General features: G+C 37.0%; 1 protein-coding gene across 1 annotated transcript in view; it reads left to right on the top strand.

Moving 5' to 3' along the window:
* The first annotated feature begins 2,652 nt into the window (after window positions 1-2,652).
* Window positions 2,653-22,366, top strand: part of LOC117322923 (atypical kinase COQ8A, mitochondrial-like) — a 78,981-nt gene continuing 59,267 nt past the window's right edge. Inside the window, exons 1-11 of the mRNA XM_033877888.1 lie at window positions 2,653-2,853; window positions 3,911-4,113; window positions 5,343-5,880; window positions 7,826-7,892; window positions 9,591-9,665; window positions 14,627-14,740; window positions 15,835-15,920; window positions 18,708-18,845; window positions 19,784-19,865; window positions 20,784-20,877; window positions 21,374-21,515. Coding sequence (XP_033733779.1) covers window positions 5,524-5,880; window positions 7,826-7,892; window positions 9,591-9,665; window positions 14,627-14,740; window positions 15,835-15,920; window positions 18,708-18,845; window positions 19,784-19,865; window positions 20,784-20,877; window positions 21,374-21,515 — 1,155 coding nt within the window. The 5' untranslated portion in view covers window positions 2,653-2,853; window positions 3,911-4,113; window positions 5,343-5,523. The remainder of the gene's footprint in view (window positions 2,854-3,910; window positions 4,114-5,342; window positions 5,881-7,825; window positions 7,893-9,590; window positions 9,666-14,626; window positions 14,741-15,834; window positions 15,921-18,707; window positions 18,846-19,783; window positions 19,866-20,783; window positions 20,878-21,373; window positions 21,516-22,366) is intronic.

Here is a 22,366-nt window from a genome sequence, read left to right on the forward strand (position 1 = left end):
AGAAGATGATACTTGGTTTTATAATGGCTGCGAGTTAGAGACTGTAAATGATTTTAATTACCTGGGTATTCTTTTCAATTTTAATGGTAAATTTAGGAAAGCGCAAGATAGAATTTCTGAACAGGGTAGGAAAGCTCTCTTTGCAGTGTCAAATGTATGTAAGAAAAACTTTTTTAATATTGAAACACAGCTTCATGTATTTGATACTTATGTTGCTAGTATTTTAAATTACAGTAGTGAAGTGTGGGGGTTTCACAAAGCACCAAATATAGAAAAATTGCACTTGAGTTATTGTAAACGATTATTAGGAGTTAAGAAAAGTACAGCAAATTATATGATATATCAGGAATTAGGAAGAATACCGATGGCAATTGTAAGAAAATTGAGAATTTTTAAATATTGGATTAAATTGAAGACTACAAATAACTGCATTTTAAATGCTATTTACCAAGAAATGCTTGAGAAGGGAAGTGATTGGTCAGATAATATCAGAGAAGAATTATATAGAATGGGTTTAGGATATATCTGGCATAGTGATAATATAATAGACAAAGATATTGATATTATAAAACGTAGAATGTATGATATATTCCAACAAGACTGCATAGAAAAGATAGAGTCATCTTCTAAGTGTTCATTATACGAATATATTAATGAAGGTTTTGGTTTACAGAAATATCTAACTCAAAATTCGAAAGAAATATCGAAAATTCGTTTGTCGTCACATAAGTTAAATATTGAGAGAGGTCGTTATGATAATACAGATAGATGTCGTAGAGTCTGTACATCGTGCAATAGCGGGGATATCGAGGATGAATATCATTTTATTATTAAATGCGAAAGTTTTAAAGATATAAGAAGTAAGTGTATTAAGAGGTATTATACTCAAAATCCTAGTATGTTTAAATTTTTGCAATTAATGAAAACAGATAATAGAAAAGATTTGTCAAATTTAGCAAAATTTATCAGATTGAGCAACAAAAAGCGAGAGAGTTGAGCACAAATAGTCTTATATCGTAATAATGTTAATGTAGTATCGAAGCAGTGGTTGTATTAAATATGATAATTAGATTAGATAATATAATGTAACGTCTCAATGTATTGTGAGATGGTTAATGAATGTAAGGTGAGAAACGGGTAGATGTAATGTAAGAACATTAGTGAATGTAAATTGATTAACGTTTAAATATAATGGAGTATAATGAATGAATGTATTGTAAGGAAAGTATAAATATATTGTGAGGACAATAATGAAAAATTAAATAAGTAACGTATAAATGTAAATTGAGAATATTATAACGTTGTGTGTGACATAGAAATTAAGTAAGTAACGTATAGTGTAAGGTGGGAATATTGAAACATGTGTGACATAGAAACTTAATGTGAGAACATATTGTATCGAGAATAATTATGTGAGATGTCTCTCTACACTATACAAACGTGTACGCTGCGAGTGTGTTGTGTGTCTGTACATATGGTATTGTTTTTCCTGTCTGCACTGTATATATATGCACTGTACTGATAAACCAAATGGTTTAAAGTAATAAAGAACTGAACCATTGAAACAAGAAAATGACGTACAGTGTATTGGAGAGGTATGAAAGAAATCTCAACTGTACAGCGTCAATAGCCACGGTTAATAATATTCCAGTTGGAAATTTTGGACATAACCATAAATGCCTACCTGACACTATTGGCCTGGCGGATGTGTTTGGTGTCAGCTTAAAGAAGAAAAAAACAGAGAGGAAATCAAAACTACATTGTATGATGAGGAACTAAGACTTTAACGAAACCACTATGAAGAAGTGAAACCATAGGTTCTTCGGTACACTTGTGCCGAGAAAGATTTGAGAAATAACCAAACGGTTTTTGTAACCAATGATGAACCCCTCGATAAATGTTTTATGTTTGTTAATGGATTGTTACAGAAATATCAAAAACATATATTTCAATAGAAATTTATTTGAATTAGATAAAATGGCCTAGTTTATAATTGGTATATAATCAGAAACTATAGAATTCAGAGAGCTTATCTAAAGTATTCTTTTGTGAAACAGTTACAATAATATCAATGTAGTAGTGTTCATCTATGTTGTGCCAGGCTTGTTTTTGTTCAAATGGTCAAAATAGTGTGGTATTGATAATTTTCATGACAAAAACAGCTATTCATATTCATATAAAACCATATAAACGGTTTAATTTGAGCTTTTTTTTTTACATTGTTTTTGTTTGTTTGTTTGTTTTCCAAAAAAAAAAAAAAAAAAAACAGCCAAAAACTCGCACGATATTGATAAACACTAATCCAAAAATCATTTTAGATAAACTCTCTGAATTCTTTAGTTTTACGTTACACACGAAAAAGGCGTGTGAGTTAACCGTACATAGCTAGGTAAGCGTGTGGCTAACCCGTGTAGACTTATTTCAGGCCAAACGTTCATCGGCTAGTAAACTTTTCTCAAATTTTCTCAAAAAAAATTCAAATGTCTGTTTTTAATGTTTCTGTAACTATCTATTAACCACATCAAAACATTTGTAAAGGGGTTCATCACTGATTACAAACCGTTTGGTTATTTCTCAAATCTTACTCGGCACAAGTGTACTGAAGCACCTAAAATGAAACGGCTTGGGGTTGGGACAAGCGTACGAGACTTCTACAGTACTCTCAGCTGGAAAATCCCGTCGCAATCATCTCAGCACTGTCACGCTGAATGTGTATAGAGAGGAGTTTATCATAGACGTTTATTTCCACCATGCAGTGAAACTATGTTTAGTTAACAGTTAATCTAATCCATTTACTATTTACTATAGACTGTAGGCCTCCTGGCAGCCCTGAACTCAGCACACCAACAAACTGTAAGTACGATTTATGTGTGGTGCCGACATCGGCTTACGCAACCGACCTAACGTTCACCTTCACTGTTACATCAGTGTACCTAGGATTTGCGTAACGATCCAGTAATGTACAGACGATTATTATTGCATAAGTGTTTCAGTCTTAATTTCTATTTCATGACAAATAATAAATTCTGATTTGAATATGGTAAAATAAAGTGTTAATGTTGAATACTAAATAATTCACTGTCGACATTACCGTCAGGTTGGGCACATGTTTATATTTTATAACTCGCTATAAAAGCTATTTATAGATAGATACCTAGGTGACGCAGATTTTTTTTTGATAAAAATGCATGTATGCGCAAAACCGACACCTAAAACTTCCTGGGAATGGTTATGAACTTTTGAATAATTAATAAAACTGTAATTAATTAGCCCCCCAACAAAGTTTACAGTGGACTTGTTGTTTTTACTCCAGTTCATTATGATCAGATGGCAAGACCTAAATCGCTCTTCATCCGGTGTCTGTCCTGCACATGCACATGACTGTACTTAAAATAAACAACAAATGCCATATGTATGTTAATATTACCCTTGGGCCCTATATAGCTAGCTAGTTGTGCAATTCTGAGACTGATCGGAAAACAAGATGGCCGACAGACGGCCATTTTGAATTTTGATAGTTGAAATTTGTTTTCCAATACATTTGTATATGTTTCTCGAAAACTGTAGGCTGAATTCAACAAAACTTTACATTAGTGTTCATGTATGACCAGCGTGCAGGAGCAATTAAAATTGGTACAATGTATTTAAGGATTTTGAGGGATAGAAAATACAATAAAGTGCTATTTTCCAAAAGAATAAGTGACTTTTGCTTGCTTGCCATGTTTGCAGGTAATGGGTAGTGGCAGAGTATTAGATAGGGATTAGCTTACAGTCTAGGACCTGTTGTTCATTTTATTGGAGATGTGATTCCTGAAGGCTTACTTCACCAATTTTTTAGTGTATCAATTAAGAAAATGAGTATTGGAATAAGAGTTAGTTATCTTATCGCTGTGGAACTTAACTATCACAGGTGACAACCAGCCATCATGTCACGAGACTTGGTCGGGTTCCTGCGAGGGGTGGAAAAGATCGGTCAGGCAATGTCTGCTACTCAGCGGTCCAAGTGGCAACAAGTGTGGTACAATTCCACCTTCAAATCTGCAGCTGGTCAAATGGTCAATAAAGTGGAGGACCAAGTAAGTGAGGTCATCACCAGGCCAGGGTGACATCAAGGTGAGTGACCATTACATATATACATTGTAACTGGTATACGTGTAGATTGATGAACTGTAAAAACATTCACTGGAATGAGCCGTCTGCTCTATCAGAGTTTTCTTATAAAAATCTATTATTGTGATCTCAAAATTTGACTGGATTATTGTGATATGACATTTTCTGTCTGTCTGGTGTTGATTTTGGTCCTCCTACAATTTTCAGCTAATTTCCTTGAAAGATGATGGGCTACCCGGCTTAGTAATCATGATATATATATGGCAGTGTTCTCCTGAGCAGCATTTTGATTCAACACATTTCGCAATATTTAGTTCCCTTTCTGTATTTCTTTGTATGTAATTGAAAATTGTCTTGAGATCTCCAACATTTTTCTGCAGATTTCTTTAAAATTTGCTTTGGTAATCTGTAAAATTATGATGCATGCATTTGAACCTAATCAGTGTCACCCTGTAGTGTCATTGGTCGTCCATCAGTCATCCATCTGTCCGTCCGTAAACAATCCCTGTTATCGCTATTTCTTCAGAAGTATTGGAAGGATCAAATTTCACATGTAGGTTCCCTTTGGTGTCTGATTGTGCCCTTTCAATTTTGATTCTGATCAGAAAAACAAAATGGCTCACAGGCGGTCATCATGGATATTGAAATTTTTTATTTTAACATTTCAGAAAGTATTTCTTAGATCTTTCTTAGACATTCTATGTAGGTTCCCCATGTTACCAAATGACTTGGAGGAAGAGGGGAAAGAAGGAAAAATAGAGAAAAGATCTTTCATAGGACTGAAAAAGATCATTCAATGGTGGGCACTAAGATCTCTCTAGGATCTCTTGTTGATCAATATTATCAGGAGACTGGGCAATTAGAAGGCTGAAATTGGAAAATTCCTGACTAAATCAGGAAAGTTGTTGGGTATACGAATCATCCCGAACAACAGGGTCATTATGGGACCTAGGACCCCACTGTTGTGACTTGGCGCAGCTGTAAATACTATGTCTGTGGGATTGGAGGTAGAGGGCACAGTCAAATTATCCAATATAAATCTGAAAAATAAAAAAAAAATTGGTTGCTGGGATTTTCAAGGGATTGTGAGCAAAACAATTTAACAGTGTTCCTCTCTATGGAAAAAATGAAGGCCTCCAATTGGTTGAAAAGGATTAAAAATTAATATACCTGCAGAGCTATCTGGTATTCTTATGATGATAAATCTTGTTCAAATCGAAATGTTGTTTCAGAATTCAATGCGGGACAAGGTAGGACTTATGGCGAGTCAGGTGTCAATTTTGGTGGACACTGTCCGAAGTCAGAGCCAGATTCCACCGTCAGAACAACCTGTACCCTTTTGACCCAGAGGTTCTTGTTGAAAACGAGACCATTGGATTTGATGAGAGTGTTACATCCCAGCTAGAAGAAGAGATGGCTAGTCATGGTCTGAAGCTTGGAGATACCACTGTGAATGAACAATCTGCTGCCATGGAAACTGACACATCTCCAATTCAAAACCTTGAGCATAATTTTGTTGACACACCATCTAGACCAGTTCAGAAAATTATTGAAGACATTGTTACTTCAAAAACAGATAAAAGCTCCCACATAGACTCAACTCAAAATATAATGAGTAGTACTACAGCGAGCTTTGACACAAGTTCGACTAAACAAAACGTGACTCCACCTCCATCTACATCAACTCTGGAGCAACCCATTAGCAAGCCTACACCCATCCAGAAAACATCCACTCCAAAGAAACCTGTGACCAAGGCACCTGAACAAAAGGTACATTAATAAATGTCTTAATTTGAGAAAAAAAGGAGAAATGGTATTTCTATCTACTTTTTGTTTTGTAAATAACATAGCTTGAATGAAGTGTGATGATAATTTTTTTTAGCCCATCATCATCAGCTCCCCATCATCATCAGATGGATGGCTTTTCATATCACCTTTCATCTGTGTTAGTAGTTAGTCCGGTCATCCGTCTATCCATAAACAATTCTTCTAACTGCTACTTCTCAAAAAGTACTGAATAGATTTTTCTCAAATTTCATATGTAGGTTCCCTAGATGTGCGTATTGAATTTGGAGACTGGTCAGAAACAAAGTAATTGACATGCAGCCATTTTGAACTTTAATTTGACAGGTTGAAATTACTGCTTTTTCTCATAAGTTTTTAATGGATCTTTTTCAAATTTCATATGAATGTTCCCCGTGGTCACAATGCAAAGTATTAACTGACCAAATTTAAAAGCTCAAAGTCATTGGGTCAAAGTTCAAGGTCAGATTTTAATTTCTAAACTGGTTAACATTTTGTTATGACATTATGAAGCAAAGTTGGTCACAATACAGCAAGGTGTCAACTGACTAAAGCTCAAAGTCATTGGGTCAAAGTTCAAGGTCAGATTTATATTTCTAAACTGGTTAACATTTTGTTATGACATTATGAAGCAAAGTTGGTCACAATCAGACAAGTTATCAACCGACCAATGGTTAAGGTTATTTGGTCAAACATCAAGGTCAAATTTTGAATTTCTTAACTGTTAAGTTGTTATGACATTTTGAAGCAAAGTTGCATGGAATCAAGCAAGGTGTTCAGTGACAAAATTTGAATTAAAGTGGGGAAATCCCCAAAGAACCAACGTCCATTCAGTGTAGTTTAGGAAGAAGTTTGTCTTCTAGGTCTCATGACGAAATTTGTTTTTCATTTGGTCTAAATATAACATCAGCTAGAGAGAGATAACTGCCATTATTTGTGTTGTAGCTGCGACCCTCAGCCAGAGAGAGAATACTGACTTTGTTATTTGTGTTCTAGCTGCGACCCTCAGCCAGAGAGAGAATACTGACTTTGTTATTTGTGTTCTAGCTGCGACCCTCAGCCAGAGAGAGAATACTGACTTTGTTATTTGTGTTCTAGCTGCGACCCTCAGCCAGAGAGAGATTACTGACTTTGTTATTTGTGTTGTAGCTGCGACCCTCAGCCAGAGAGAGAATACTGACTTTGTTATTTGTGTTCTAGCTGCGACCCTCGGTCAGAGAGAGAATACTGACTTTGTTATTTGTGTTCTAGCTGCGACCCTCGGCCAGAGAGAGAATACTGACTTTGTTATTTGTGTTCTAGCTGCGACCCTCAGCCAGAGAGAGAATACTGACTTTGTTATTTGTGTTGTAGCTGCGACCCTCAGCCAGAGAGAGAATACTGACTTTGTTATTTGTGTTGTAGCTGCGACCCTCAGCCAGAGAGAGAATACTGACTTTGTTATTTGTGTTGTAGCTGCGACCCTCAGCCAGAGAGAGAATACTGACTTTGTTATTTGTGTTGTAGCTGCGACCCTCAGCCAGAGAGAGATTACTGACTTTGTTATTTGTGTTGTAGCTGCGACCCTCAGCCAGAGAGAGAATACTGACTTTGTTATTTGTGTTGTAGCTGCGACCCTCAGCCAGAGAGAGAATACTGACTTGGTTATTTGTGTTGTAGCTGCGACCCTCAGCCAGAGAGAATACTGACTTTGTTATTTGTGTTCTAGCTGCGACCCTCAGCCAGAGAGAGAATACTGACTTTGTTATTTGTGTTCTAGCTGCGACCCTCAGCCAGAGAGAGATTACTGACTTTGTTATTTGTGTTCTAGCTGCGACCCTCAGCCAGAGAGAGATTACTGACTTTGTTATTTGTGTTCTAACTGCGACCCTCAGCTAGAGAGAGAATACTGACTTTGTTATTTGTGTTCTAGCTGCGACCCTCAGCCAGAGAGAGAAAAGTTCCAGCTAACATGGTCAGCAGATTGTCCAGCTATGGAGGTCAGTGACAGATCAGAATGTACAATCAGGCAGCTGTTCATTAACAAAGAAAGATCCCATCTCTATCTAACAAAATAACATTTTGATAATGTGTTAAATGTAACAATAACATTATGCTTTGAGCAAAATATATGGGCAACAATTTAACCCCTCAGAAACATTTGATGGTAAGTCAGAAGACAATGTTGAATTTTGATGGGAGTATTATGGTATGGCATTGCCTATGTGTTTGGCATAAACTGATTGCATTCCACTTTTTTTTGCATAATTTTTTAACATATCCTTGAAATAATGTTGAAATAATACAAGATTGGTTTGATTTATGAATATGGGATGGCAGTTTGATGGGAATCACGTTGACCCTGAGTAACCCCTCTGAGGCTGATGGGTGGGGTCAAAAAGGGTCAAATTAACTGAAATATTTCAGGACTCGGTTGACTATTAAGGCCCATTGGCCACTTGTTTATTCTGGAATAGGATTAAGGGATTTTTAGTTTTTATGATAAATGCTAGAAATATTCCAAATTGTGTTATAAAACGAAATCATCACAAGGGAATAAGTTGCCATTTTGTTATTAAATGTACCTATCAGGCTATAAAACACCGATCAGTATAAATAGTTCATTGATGGCGTCTGCTCTTCTGCTGGATATCAATGGATTGGCAAAACATTGGTAATTCTCTCCAGCTTGATACAAAATGTTGCATACCGTAAAGGAAGGATAACTCTTTTGATTATAGAAAGGTAACTCCTTTGATGTAGCACATGCAGGTGTAGACAACCAACTTCATCAATTATTGAGTTAGTGTAAGGCTTCTACTCTCTTACCAAGAGTCAGATATCTTAATTTCTAAATCGATCTATATTATTGAGAAATCATGAATGAAGTGACACCTTTGCATCATAATTATTGTTAAAGTACTAAAAGCCTTGAGGTGAGTAATTATTGTAAAAAAACATGGCATGGCTCCAATTACAGCAGCACACAGGTGAGTGATACACAACATTGATAGATCCTGAAGTAAGGTAAAGTTAGTTCTGAATGAATTGCTAAGAGCAGATTAAGGGGAGGCAACTCTTATAGACTAAAACAAGAGCAGGATATATATATGGCTGATAGAAATTTATCGGTTTAAGAAGGCCAACAGGTGAATGCTGTTCCAAAATCACAGGATGCATTAGAGAGGTGGTCGCTATATAGAGGGTTGTTATATAGTATAAACTCATGGGGAATATCAAAATTGATCATTATAGACAGAAGTCCAGTTAACTGATATTAGGTCAGTAGCATGCTTGGGTGAAGGGCTACCAAGTTTGTTCAAATGAATGACCTAGACCTACATTCAAGGTCACGGGGTCAAATGTCAATGACCTAGAGGCTTGGAGCCCTGATATTGGGCCAGTAGTATGCTGGAATGAAGGATTACAAAATTGATTGAAATGAATTAACCTAGCCTATGGTGCTATTTTCAATAAAGTGGTAATCAGTTAAGTATCTGCTCAAGTTACTTAGATCAACTTTATAGTTGTATTAGAATTAGGTGATTGATGCATGCCCCTTGGGCCTCTTGTATGAAACTGTATATATGACAATCTTGTTCTCATAGTGTTACTACCAACTTTATGTCCAACTTGCATTTGCCTTGATTATAATATTTTCTTGAATTTGACTAATTGATATTTTCATCATTTGACAGGGCTGGCAGTGGGACTATTGGCTGGTACAATAGGAGAAGTGGGCAAGAGGAAACTGGGTCTGTCCAAACCTGATGGTCAGTATAGAATTGATTTTAACCCTTATCAACACATATAACTTTGGTGATTCATTTTATACATTATCCCAATGTCTTTCATCTGATAACTCAGCCATCATGAAATTGTTTCAGCTTATTTTTAGCTCATCAAGAATGATGGTTGGCTATTTAAATCACGAATCGTCCATGATCTGTATAGCTATATCTGTCCCTAAACATTCATTGCTATCACTATTTCTTTGAAAGTTCTTCATGGATCTTTCATATTTTGTATGTGTAGGTTCCCCTTGGTCTCTTGTTGTGCATATTGAATTTCTGGAATAATTGGATAACAAAATGGCCAGAAGGCACCAATTTTGAATTTTGACAGTTGAAGTTTTGATTATTTCTCAAAAAGTTCTGCGTGGATCTTTCTCAAAACTTATATGTTGGTTCACCTTTGTCTCTAGTTGTTCGTATTTGATTTTGAGTATGATCAGAAAACACAGATGGCTGCTGGATTTGACTTGATATTGGTTCTGTGTTTGAAACTTTTGGTTATAAATTTTTGATTTAGAAATCCGTGGTAAACAATTTGGCAAACATTTGATTTTGTGTCTGATCCAGAAAAAAATGGCCACCAGACAGCCATCTTTGTTTAAGAAGAGTTGAAGTTTGTTATTGCTTATTCTCAAGAAGTACTGGAAGGATTAAGGTCTTGGATATCAGAAATATTGTCATAGATTAAACACAAGTTGCTTACAAACTTTTGTTGAATATTCTTAAACTTTGTTTGCAATCAGTGGGCGATAGATATTCCAAAACATCAGCATCCTATTTTTTCATTCAATTTAACCCGATAATTACTGATATTAAATGTCTGTATCATGGATCAGTGACAATATGATTAAATCAGATAGTTTGTTTTATAAAATTGACAAAACTAGTGCATCTGTTGGTGGTGGTGGTCATTCATGATGTTTACAATGACCGCACTCTCCCTGACAGAGACAAATTTTGATCTAAAATTAGTGATATTTAAGATTTACTGCAGTATAGGTAAAGAATCTTGAAAAAGTTATGTGATGTCGTAGAGACCGGACGTGTTGTAAACCAAGGAGGTTGACTTTGTGAATTTCATATGATTTAATGTGACTGTGTGGAAAATAGTCTGTCATTGAATGTGTGGAAGTGATATACAGTGGAACTTCGTTAACTCGAACTCGGATAACTCGAATACCCCGCTTAACTCGAAGTACCTCGCCGGTCCCGGCCGAATTCTCTCTTTATCTTAGTAAAAAAAACTCGGAAAATTTGAATTCGGATAACTCGAAAAACTCGGATAATACGAAGTAAAAATTTGGTCCCAACAATAAAAATCCTACTTGAAATGTTCGAATAACTCGAAGTATAATTTTCGTCGATCGGTGGCAAACGCCGACATTTTTTAAGAGCTAAATTCCGTTTGTAATACTGAACATATCGGCACTACTAATCTACATGCTATATTATAAGTGTTTCATAAATTCATAAAAGAATTTGTCGGTTGAATCTTATAACAACAAGTCTTGGTGATAAAAAGTACTGCTTTACTTACATCAGGTAATTTCCCAAGGCGGTCGCCGATATCAGTACACACGATAGTCAACAACTCATCTACCCGTTCGCTCAAGCGGAACTAATCTCTGACACACCGGTAGATCTACCCGGCTGATGTTTTTACAGGTGTAGAAATGACACAGTCACCGGCGCCTATTAAATCTTTAAACTGCTGAAACAATAGCGTAATTACTGCCGAGGTGTTCAGAGTACAACTGTAACGGTCAGTGCTGTCTATTAAATCGGATAAAACGCCAACTCAGTTACAGTAACATTTTATACGCACATGCGCAGCCCAACTTCTGGTGCTAATACATGTATGGAAATGGCGTGGTTATCAATAAAAAGTAAGTAGGCCGATCAAACAGTATTTTATATATGTCCAATAAAAGGTAATGGTTCTGTTACGTTTTGTATGCAATCTGTGTTAAACTTAAACGGTTATTTGTTTTGACATTAATAACTTGTTATTTTGTCGAATTCCGTTTTATCGTTTACCTTTTGCAAACATGACTTGCACATCAGATCGTTATTGAAGTGACTAAGTGAAAGAAACTTTATCGTGACTGTATATCGGCAAAACTACACCAAATTACAAGTGACATAACGAAACATTGCATATATATTTACATGTATTGACCAGTCTTCACACTAAACTGATGAGCGACAGAGCGAAGTTATAATGATTATATAATGTTGACAAATATTGACCAAACTTTTCACCAAAAACGATAACTCGCTTAATTCGAACACTCGGATAACTCGAAGTTTTTTCGTGGTCCCGTCGACTTCGAGTTAACGAAGTTCCACTGTATGTGAATAGTTGAGCACATTATTTAGTGATTTTAGGAAGAAATATTAATTTTATTACTTCCCCGTTTTTGAACTACCTGTAAGTAATTTGGCCAACCTGACAGGTGTGTGTAGTACTGAGCGAAGTTGCCAACTCTGATGTTAATACTTCTGGCCCAACACTATAATGTTTTCATTGACTGTTAATGTATAAATGTTGGGTCTAAGGGGCCTGAGTGGCCTGGGGAAATATAGCAAATTCTTTAGAATACTCGTTCTTCTGTTGGAATGAAAGGATTTTGTTCTTATTTCACAATTTGGTCTGAAGCATCCTTTGGTGTAGGGGAACCAATTTCTTTTAAAGGCTAGGTCTTGGCCCCAAGGGGCCTGAGGAGTGGGCCCCAATAGGGACAATGTCACAAATTCTTTTAAATAAGTTTTGTCCATATTTGGTTTGAAGCACCCATGGGTTAAAGGGAACCAAGTTGGTATAAATGGTCGATGAGTCTGGCCCCTTAGGGTCTTGAGGGATGGGGCCCAATATGGGAAATATAGCAAACTCTTCAAAATCCAGTTGAAGGATACAGGCCCTTTTGGGTCTCTTGTTTGAGAAAAACTAGAAGGATTTTTCTCCAACTGTTAATGTAGGTTCACCTTGTCTCAAATGTCACGGGTAGGTTTCCCTTGGTCCCTAGTTGTGCTCATGTGATGTGAGTCTGATGCAGGAAACAAAATGGCTTACAGTGGAAGTTAAGCATTTCTATTTCTAATTCACAGAAAGTTCTTCATAGATCTCTACTAGATTTCATATGTATGTTCTCCTTGTAAACAAGTAGAGAAAAGATTAGTCTAACATAGAACCAATAAAGATCCTTCCATTGTGGGATTTCTTGTTATTGATGAATATTTAAGACATGACAAATCAAAGTATCTTTTCACTAATGAATATTTAATGACATGACGAATCATAGTATCTTTTCACTGATGAATGTTTTATGACACTATATGATATTGGTAGAAATTAACCAAGGCGCCAACAGACCAGAGATCCAGGTCACTTGGTGAAAGGTCAAGTTCATTTGGGTTCAAATCTTGAAAGTGGATCTCTAACTAAGACCCTGGTTCTTAGTAGGGGAGATATTTAAGTTTAAATAACACTAATTAAAGCTAACAAATCAGTTAATACCAGTATTTTCATTTCTGTTTTTAGCCCACCATCATCAGATGGTGGGCTATTCAAATCGCCCTGTGTCCGTGGTCCGTGGTCCGTCCGTCCGTCCGTCCGTCCGTAAACAATTCTTGTTATCGCTAATCCTCAGAAAGTACTGAAGGGATCTTTCTCAAATTTCATATGTGGGTTCCCCTTGGTGCCTAGTTATGCATATTGCATTTTGAGACCAATCGGAAAACAACATGGCCGACAGGCAGCCATCTTGGATTTTGACAATTGAAGTTTGTTATCGCTATTTCTGAGAAAGTACTGAAGGGATCTTTCTCAAATTTCATATGTAGGCTCCCCTTGGTGCCTAGTTATGCAAATTGCATTTTGAGACCAATCGGAAAACAACATGGCCAACAGGCAGCCATCTTGGATTTTGACAATTGAAGTTTGTTATCGCTATTTCTGAGAAAGTACTGAAGGGATCTTTCTCAAATTTCATATGTAGGCTCCCCTTGGTGCCTAGTTATGCATATTGCATTTTGAGACCAATCGGAAAACAACATGGCCGCCAGGCAGCCATCTTGGATTTTGACAATTGAAGTTTGTTATCGCTATTTCTGAGAAAGTACTGAAGGGATCTTTCTCAAATTTCATATGTAGGCTCCCCTTGGTGCCTAGTTATGCATATTGCATTTTGAGACCAATCGGAAAACAACATGGCCGCCAGGCAGCCATCTTGGATTTTGACAATTGAAGTTTGTTATCGCTATTTCTGAGAAAGTACTGAAGGGATCTTTCTCAAATTTCATATGTAGGCTCCCCTTGGTGCCTAGTTATGCATATTGCATTTTGAGACCAATCGGAAAACAACATGGCCGACAGGCAGCCATCTTTGATTTTGATAATTGAAATTTGTTATCGCTATTTATCAGAAATTGCTGAAAGGATCTTTCTGAATTTCATTTGTAGGTTGCCCTCTGTGCCTAGTTATACATATTGGATTTTGAGACCAGTCAGAAAACAACCTGGCTGACAGGCAGCCATCTTGTATTTTGAAAATTGAAGTTTGTTATCGCTATTGTACAGAAGGTACTGAAGGGATCTTTCTCAAATTTCATATGTAGGTTCCCCTTGGTCCCTGGTATTGCATTTTGGGACCAATCGGAAAACAACATGGCCGACAGACAGCCATTATCGCTAAATCTTAAATTTTATATATAGGTTCCCCTTGTTTGAAAAGTACTAGATCTAGAGGGCTGTTTCTGAATTTACACAGATTAGTAAGACTTAGAAGAAGGGAAAAGTAGAGAAAAGATCAATCTGACATGGAACCTATAAAGATCATTCAATGGTGGGCGCCAAGATCCCTCTGGGATCTCTTGTTTAGATATTTTATAGAATATTTTAGAGTATTTTGTCCTCTAACAAGTCTTGTTATGATTTTTAGATTCCAACACTACTGGTATTTTCATCAATGAAGCCAATGCTGAGAGGGTTGTCAATACACTGTGTAGGGCGAGGGGAGCTGCTCTCAAACTCGGACAGATGATCAGTGTACAAGGTAGGTCTGATAATACATTGTGTCGCGGGGAGATCCACCCTCAAACAGGGACAGATGATTGGTGTCAAAGGTAGGAATGATAATACATTGTGTCGCAGGGAGATCCACTATTAAACAGGGACAGATGATTGGTGTCAAAGGTAGGAATGATAATACATTGTGTCGCAGGGAGATCCACTATTAAACTGGGACAGATGATTGGTGTCAAAGGTAGGAATGATAATACATTGTGTCGCGGGGAGATCCACCCTCAAACAGGGACAGATGATTGGTGTCAAAGGTAGGAATGATAATACATTGTGTCGCAGGGAGATCCACTATTAAACTGGGACAGATGATTGGTGTCAAAGGTAAGTCTGATTATACATTGTGTCGCGAGGAGATCCAATCTGAAACTCGGACAGATGATCAGTGTACAAGGTAGGTCTGATAATACATTGTGTCGTGGGGAGATCCACTCTCAAAATTGTGTCGCGGGATGATCTACTCTCAAACTGGGACAGATGATTGGTGTCAAAGGTAGATAAGATTATACACTAGGTTCAGAGAGAGTTGTACCCAATTTATTTTGAATCTAATCAGTAAAACAATATAACCACCAGCAATCCTGGAATTTAACTTAGGATTGTTATTGAGAAGTACTGGAAAAATATTTCTCAAACTTAAATGTGTATGTTCCCATGTTACATTTGCAGCTTGTTATAAATATTTCTTAGATAGAAAGTAAGTTTAGATTTCATATTTCTTTTGGCCTAGTTGTGCATGCTCAGGTTTGAGACTGAACCGGAAAGCAAGCAACCATGGTTTTATTGGATTTTATATGTTGGATTGATATTTCTCCGAAAGTTTGTTCCCCTTGTTATCAAATGATTAAGAGGAAGAGAAGAAGGAAGGGAAAAGTAAAGAAAAGGTCAGTCTGTTATAAGACAATTAAAGATCATCCATTGGTGGGCACTGATATACCTTTTGGATCTCTTGTTAGTCCAACATTAAGTAAAATAATAAAGCACACACAACTTAAGGCAGTATGGCCCTAGTACTGTTAATATCCAGTGAGATCAGAATCATGCATGAGTGTGTACTTTGTATTGTAGATTCTGCTGTTGTTCCTCCGGAGATACAGAAGATATTTGACCGCGTCAGACAAGGGGCGGACATTATGCCCACAGCACAGATGATGGTGAGGAACAATTTTGAGTTCATTCATTCTGAACTTGAAATATTAAACTCTTTGTCTGTCCTGTGTTTGTTTGTCCTGTATCTGGCTGTCTGTCTGTCCGTCATCTGTCTTTCACTTTTCACAAATGAATGAAGGCATGTTTACCGCGATGTCTCCGATGTCATGAAGGATACGGTAGAATTTTTCTACAGCTTTAAAGTTATTATGAGTACCGAAAAAGTTAAAGAAAAGAGCTGACAGTAATAAATGATACTGAGAGGTAGATTCCAAAATAAGAAAAGTACTTGCAGTATAACTTGAGAGTGCTTTGCCATAATTACTGAAATATCCAGGTGAGTGATACAGGCCCCATGGACCTGTTGTTTAATTTATAAACATAAACATTCTAAGAGGTAAACAAATGATAAGTACTTCATTTTCACCTGCTTGAAGAGGAAGTGAGCCTATGCCTCGGTTCGGAGTCAAGTTTTCCTTCAAAGAACTTCTGAATCATCTCAATGATAAAGAGGGCCAGAGACCTGAGATTGGGTCTGTAGCATGCAGGGGTGAATGGCTACCATGTTTATTCAAATGAATAACCTTGGCCTACATTCAAGGATATAGGTGTCAAATAGGTGAAAATCTTTCAATGACTTCTCTTCAATAACAAATTAGCCCAGAGACCTGAGATTGGGTCTGTAGCATGCTGGAGTGAAGGGCTACCAAATTTGTTCAAATGAATGACCTAAGATACAGTTCTAGGTAAAAATAATCTGAAGTTCCAGTGTTTGATCAATGGGTAACTTTGATATTAGTAGTTCTAAATTCAAAAATAATCACTCACTCTTGAATGTATCAACAATCATGTCAGCAACTTTATTTCAAATTTCATCTTTTAAAGATAATTGTTTTCCTAGCCCGAGTTTCCTCTGGCCCTGACACCATGTCTGGTGTAGGGCAAAAGTGCAATACTATATAAAAACTTGGAATTCTCTTAACACCATTTGGTGTCGCTAAGATTTAAGTGTGAACTGTGGCAAGCCAAGTTGTCATTTATTCAAGGAGCAACGTTGATCCAGGATTTTACCAAATTATATAAGATATCTTTTAAACTTGATAAGATATCTTATATATTAAATGAGATATCTTATTTAATTTTCTTTATAAGATATCTTATATAATATAAGATATCTCATAAAAGGTATAAGATATCTTATATAATATATAAGATATCTTATAAAGAAAATTAAATAAGATATCTTATATATTTTATAAGATAACTTATATATAATATGGGATATCTTATATATTATATAAGATATCTTATATATGAAATTACATAAGATATCTTATATAATTCGATTATAAGATATCTGATAAAGAACGAGATTTTAATTTGAGATAGAGCCGAGATGAAGCTGAATCTACATAAAATGGTTTAAAACAGATTTATAATTGCCATATGTTCATATTAGCTCGAACACGACAGCTGCACCGTGCCAAGCTGATCGTGATCGCGACAGAGGGTTGATTGTGAATGTTCCACGTGTCTTCCAACAAAACGGAATTTACCTTACAAAGGGAACAGTCGTTCTCGAACTTTTATGTTTTGCCGGTCTCACGAGTCTCGTTTGTTATAAGATATCTTATAAACTTTTCTTTATAAGATATCTTATATATTATATAAGATATCTTGTATCTTTTATGAGATATCTTATATACTTTATATAAGATATCTCATAAATAAAAGTTATGTGCAGTTCCTGGTCCATTCTTTGGGAGGGTGTTCAATTTATTTCAATCTCAGTGGTGGGAAGGGCATTTTAAATCAGCATAAACAATCAAATTATTTTGCACTAACACACCCATCCACCTGCATTTAGGGAACCATATGACTAGCAATGTTAATCCAGTTCACATTCTTATGTAATGGGGATTAAACTGGAGTAGACAGAAAGCCATGTGTGCATACAAAATACAGATTCCAGAATACAACCCAGCAATCCCTTGTAAAATAAATAAATGAAAAGAATCTATTTTATCAACTTCAAGTCGAGCTTCCGGTCTCCAGATGCTCGTTCTTCAAATTCTTGATCCTACTGTAGCAAATGTCTATCAGGATTAACTTCTGATCTTCAGAATCCATTGAACATCATGAACATCACTTTGATGAATATGTCAATTAAACTATACAAAGTATATGTAGAAAAGACATACAAATTAAGATGTCAGTTTGTACATCACATGGAAATTTTAGTGAGTCTGTGGATTGGGTATTACTTTCAACTGCCAGGGACATATGACTATAATGACTGGACTGTTTAACTTATAATTCAAAAAAGCACAGATGGGTCAAATAGGGGGAGGGTAGGTTTTTTGGGGGTCAAATAGGGGGAGGGGAGGTTGGGGGTCTAATGAAGGAGGGGGGGGGGGGGGGGGGGTTGTATGGGGGTCAAATAGGGGGAGGGGAGGTTGTTTTTGGGTCAAATGGGGAAGGGAAGTTGTTTAGGGGTCAAATGGGGGAAGGGGAGGTTGTTTGGGGTCAAATAGGGAGAGGGGAGGTTGTTTGGGGGTCAAATGGGGAAGGGAAGTTGTTTGGGGGTCAAATGGGGGAAGGGGAGGTTGTTTGGGGGTCAAATGGGGAAGGGGAGGTTGTTTGGGGGTCAAATAGGGGGAGGGGAGGTTGTTTGGGGGTCAAATAGGGGGAGGGGAGGTTGTTTGGGGGTCAAATAGGGGGAGGGGAGGTTATTTGGGGGTCAAATAGGGAGAGGTTGAGGTTGCATCTTTTAAACTGATAATATTTTACAGAAAGCAGTCACTAAGAGCTTTGGTCAAGACTGGCAAGATCTAGTTGACCTTGAGGAGAAGCCATTTGCGTCTGCTTCCATAGGACAGGTACACCGTGGTGTGATGAAGGACAACAGGAAGGTGGCCATGAAAGTTCAGGTAGCTTGTGTTTCTAAAATTATTAAATTTCTACCTGTGAAATATAAGAAAAAACAAAGAAATGATTTCGTTAATGTTACGGATTGGTCTCCTGTGGAGCAAGTCATACAAAACTGTTTTCCTTTGTTTTTGTAAATATTATAGGACTGAGTGTAAATATCATATTACTTAAAAGCGGATGTCATCAGGGAGTCGTTCTGACAATTAAGATAAAATGTTAGGCTGATTTGATTATTCATTATGAACAAAAACTCAGGCAAATTACACCTTGATGCCGAGTTTGCACAACCTTGTGAAGGAAATATGGATGATATTTGATATATGACTGATTTTCTTCCCTGTCTGTACATACATATGTAACAGATTTTTGTCATTACTTTAGTGACTTCTTTGCTTGAGGAATTTTGATCAAATTTCACTCAATTTTAGAGGATCATTATAACCGACAAGTTTGATTTTCATGGTTCAGGGAGGTTGGGTCAAGGTCACAGTTACTATTTTTAGAAAATCATTTTCAGGGCTTTTGCAGCTTCATTCCCAGGGGGATTTTGATCAAACTTCACACAATTATAAAACAACTATGATAATATCTGAGACAATTTGGAGTTTCATTCAATGTGTTAGATGTGTTGACTAGAATCCCCCTTTTGCATACTTTTTGTTGGTAGTCTAAAAAGAGGCTGGAAAATGTTTCTTAATAAAATGATCAACTTTATTTACTCTTCAACATTTGGATACATGTTGTATCAACTTATATTAATCGCTTTTGTTATTGATTGAAAATGAGTTTTAGTTAAATGATGTCATATGAATCATTTGCTATGTCTTTAAAGAGGCTTAAAGGGCAGGGCTATGGTGAAGGACTGCCAAGTTTGTTTAAATGTATGCCCTGCTATGAAAGTTTTTATTTCATTGTTTCTTTAACATTTTATTCACAGTTCCCAGGAGTTGCCCAGTGTATAGACAGTGATATCCGTTCCCTAATGGGCGTTCTGAACATGTTCAACATCATACCCAAAGGTGAGCTGAACCCAGTAGCTGTTAATGTGAGGGTGTGTCAGTAGATTTGAGGGGTGTGATAGTATACAATTATCAAATGGGTATGAGGGCGATAGTAATTTTGTCAGCCCCGAAACAACAACTGTTGCACGAGGGCTTTAGCCCGAGGGCAACCGTTGCTGATGAGGGGCTGACAAAATTACTATTGCCCGAATTACCCCATTTGATAACTGCTTTATTATACCTTTACGTTTTTTTTTCTCTATATAGGATGTTTGTGCTGGTATGAGAATCTGCTATATAGTCCTCCATTAACTTGACAGACGTTTGTATGATCCTTTTAGTGTTTTGACTATCTCTATCCGTTAATAATGACTCGATCTCTACGTCTGTGGTGTTTTGAAAATGCATGTGTTGATCCATGTTTGACAGTTTCACGAGAGAAAACAAAATATTAGGCTACCATCTGCAACAACAAACAATCTGTGTCAATTAAGCACTTGCATGTCGTTGTGTCTTTCAAACGTTCTGACGACGTTGCGGCAGGGATGTGACAGTTCGCCGTGTGACAGTTTTTTCGAACTGTCACACTGTGTGATAGTCCTAGAAACACATGCGCAATCCTCTTGAGGCTGATAGTCAAATTATCACATTACTTTTGTTTAGAGAAAAAAACGTAAAGGTATAATAATGAGGAATATGGCTGTCAAGGTGTGAGGGCTGTGATAGTAAATCTGAGGAATAATATATTGGCAGGGCCCAATAACAAGGGGAAATATAGCAATTTCTTCAAAATCCTTCTTTTGTGGAAATGTAGACTGTTTCCCCATATTTACTGCCATATCCAAGTGAACAATGCAGACCTTCTTGGCCTCTTGTCTTCTGGTTATAATGTGTTGCATGGATATTTGTTTAATTTTCTGTTTATTTGATTGACAGGTGTATATATAGACAGTGTGATTGAAGTTGCAAGGACCGAGTTGAAATGGGAGGTGGATTATCTCAGGGAGGCGAGGTGTGCTCGCAGATTTAGGTACGTAGATTATCTGTTGTATAAGTGGAGGATGTGGCTTCCTTGGGGGCTCAATATTGGAAATATTAAAAATGAAATAAATTCAAATCTTTCCTCTTCTTGAAGAATGATAAGATTGTGGTCCATACTTGATATGAACCATTGATGGGAGAGACAACAAAAAACCCTCACCCTAAAATATCCTTGTGAGTGATGCAGGCCCTCTGGGCCTCTTGTTTTTAGCTCACCTGGCCCTTATGTTATGCCTTGGTGCAGCATCCATTGTCAAATTTCCATTCAAATAACCAAGAGGCCCATTGACTTGACATTAGGATTGTAGCATTGCTGGGGTGAAGGGCTATCAGGTGTGTTCAAAATAATGATCTAGATATACATTCAAGGTCACAGGGGTCAATTAAGCTAAAATCTCTAATAGAGACCCAGGGGGCATGTATTGCTTTAGCAATATCCGTTATCATTATAATTATGTAACCATTACCTGTACTATCTGTTGTAGAGAGCTGGTGAGGAACGAGCCACAGTTTCTTGTCCCTGCAGTTATTGATGAATTAAGTACAGGGGAGGTAATAACAACAGAATATATGGAAGGGATTCCACTGGACCAGTGTGAAGACCTGTCACAGGAAATCCGGGACAAGGTAAGGGAGATTTAAACTTTATATATATTGGAAGATTTCTTACCCAAGGGTATTGAAATCTACATTCTGAAACATATGTTCACCTTGAACAGAACCTTTGTTATGTAGGCATTCAGACAGTCTGTATGTTACATATACAGTATGCTTCAAGTGCTATGGTCGTCATTTACCTCCAGAGTGAAAAGTGCCACCTGAGTGTAGGGGATTAGGTACGGCACGTGTATTAACTCAGGTGTTTCAACTGATCAACATGCACAGGGGTATGACGAATGAAGGGGAGGATTAAATATGGCACCTGTATCAACTCAGGTGTTTCAACCGGTCAAGACTCGCAGGGGCATGATGAGTGTAGGGTATTAAGTATGGAATGTGTATCAACTCGAGTGTTTCAACCGGTCAACGTTTCAGTTCACAAGGGCATGAGGAGTGTTGGGTATTAAGTATGACACCTGTATCAACTCAGGTGTTTCTACCGGTCAACATTGTCAGGGGCATGAGGAGTGTTGGGTATTAAGTATGACACCTGTATCAACTCAGGTGTTTCTACCGGTCAACATTCACAGGGGCATGAGGAGTGTAGGGGATTAAGATACTGCAACAGGTGTGAATAAACAGCTGAAGGTTGTGAAGGTAGCCAGGCACACGATCAGAATTACCTGTACATCATCATGTGTCTCAAGTGTTAACAAAATAATCTTTATTCCTAATGAATGGCATGCTTATATGACCTATTTCATAAGTGTCCAATTTCTTTTTATCATGGTTTCATAGACTTAAATCATACTGGAAGTTAGTAGTTATAGAAATAAAAAACTGACATAAAAATGCTTAATTATAATGACTTGAACTGT

Source organism: Pecten maximus, chromosome 3, assembly GCF_902652985.1.
Source record: "Pecten maximus chromosome 3, xPecMax1.1, whole genome shotgun sequence".
Taxonomy (NCBI): Eukaryota; Metazoa; Mollusca; class Bivalvia; order Pectinida; family Pectinidae; genus Pecten; species Pecten maximus.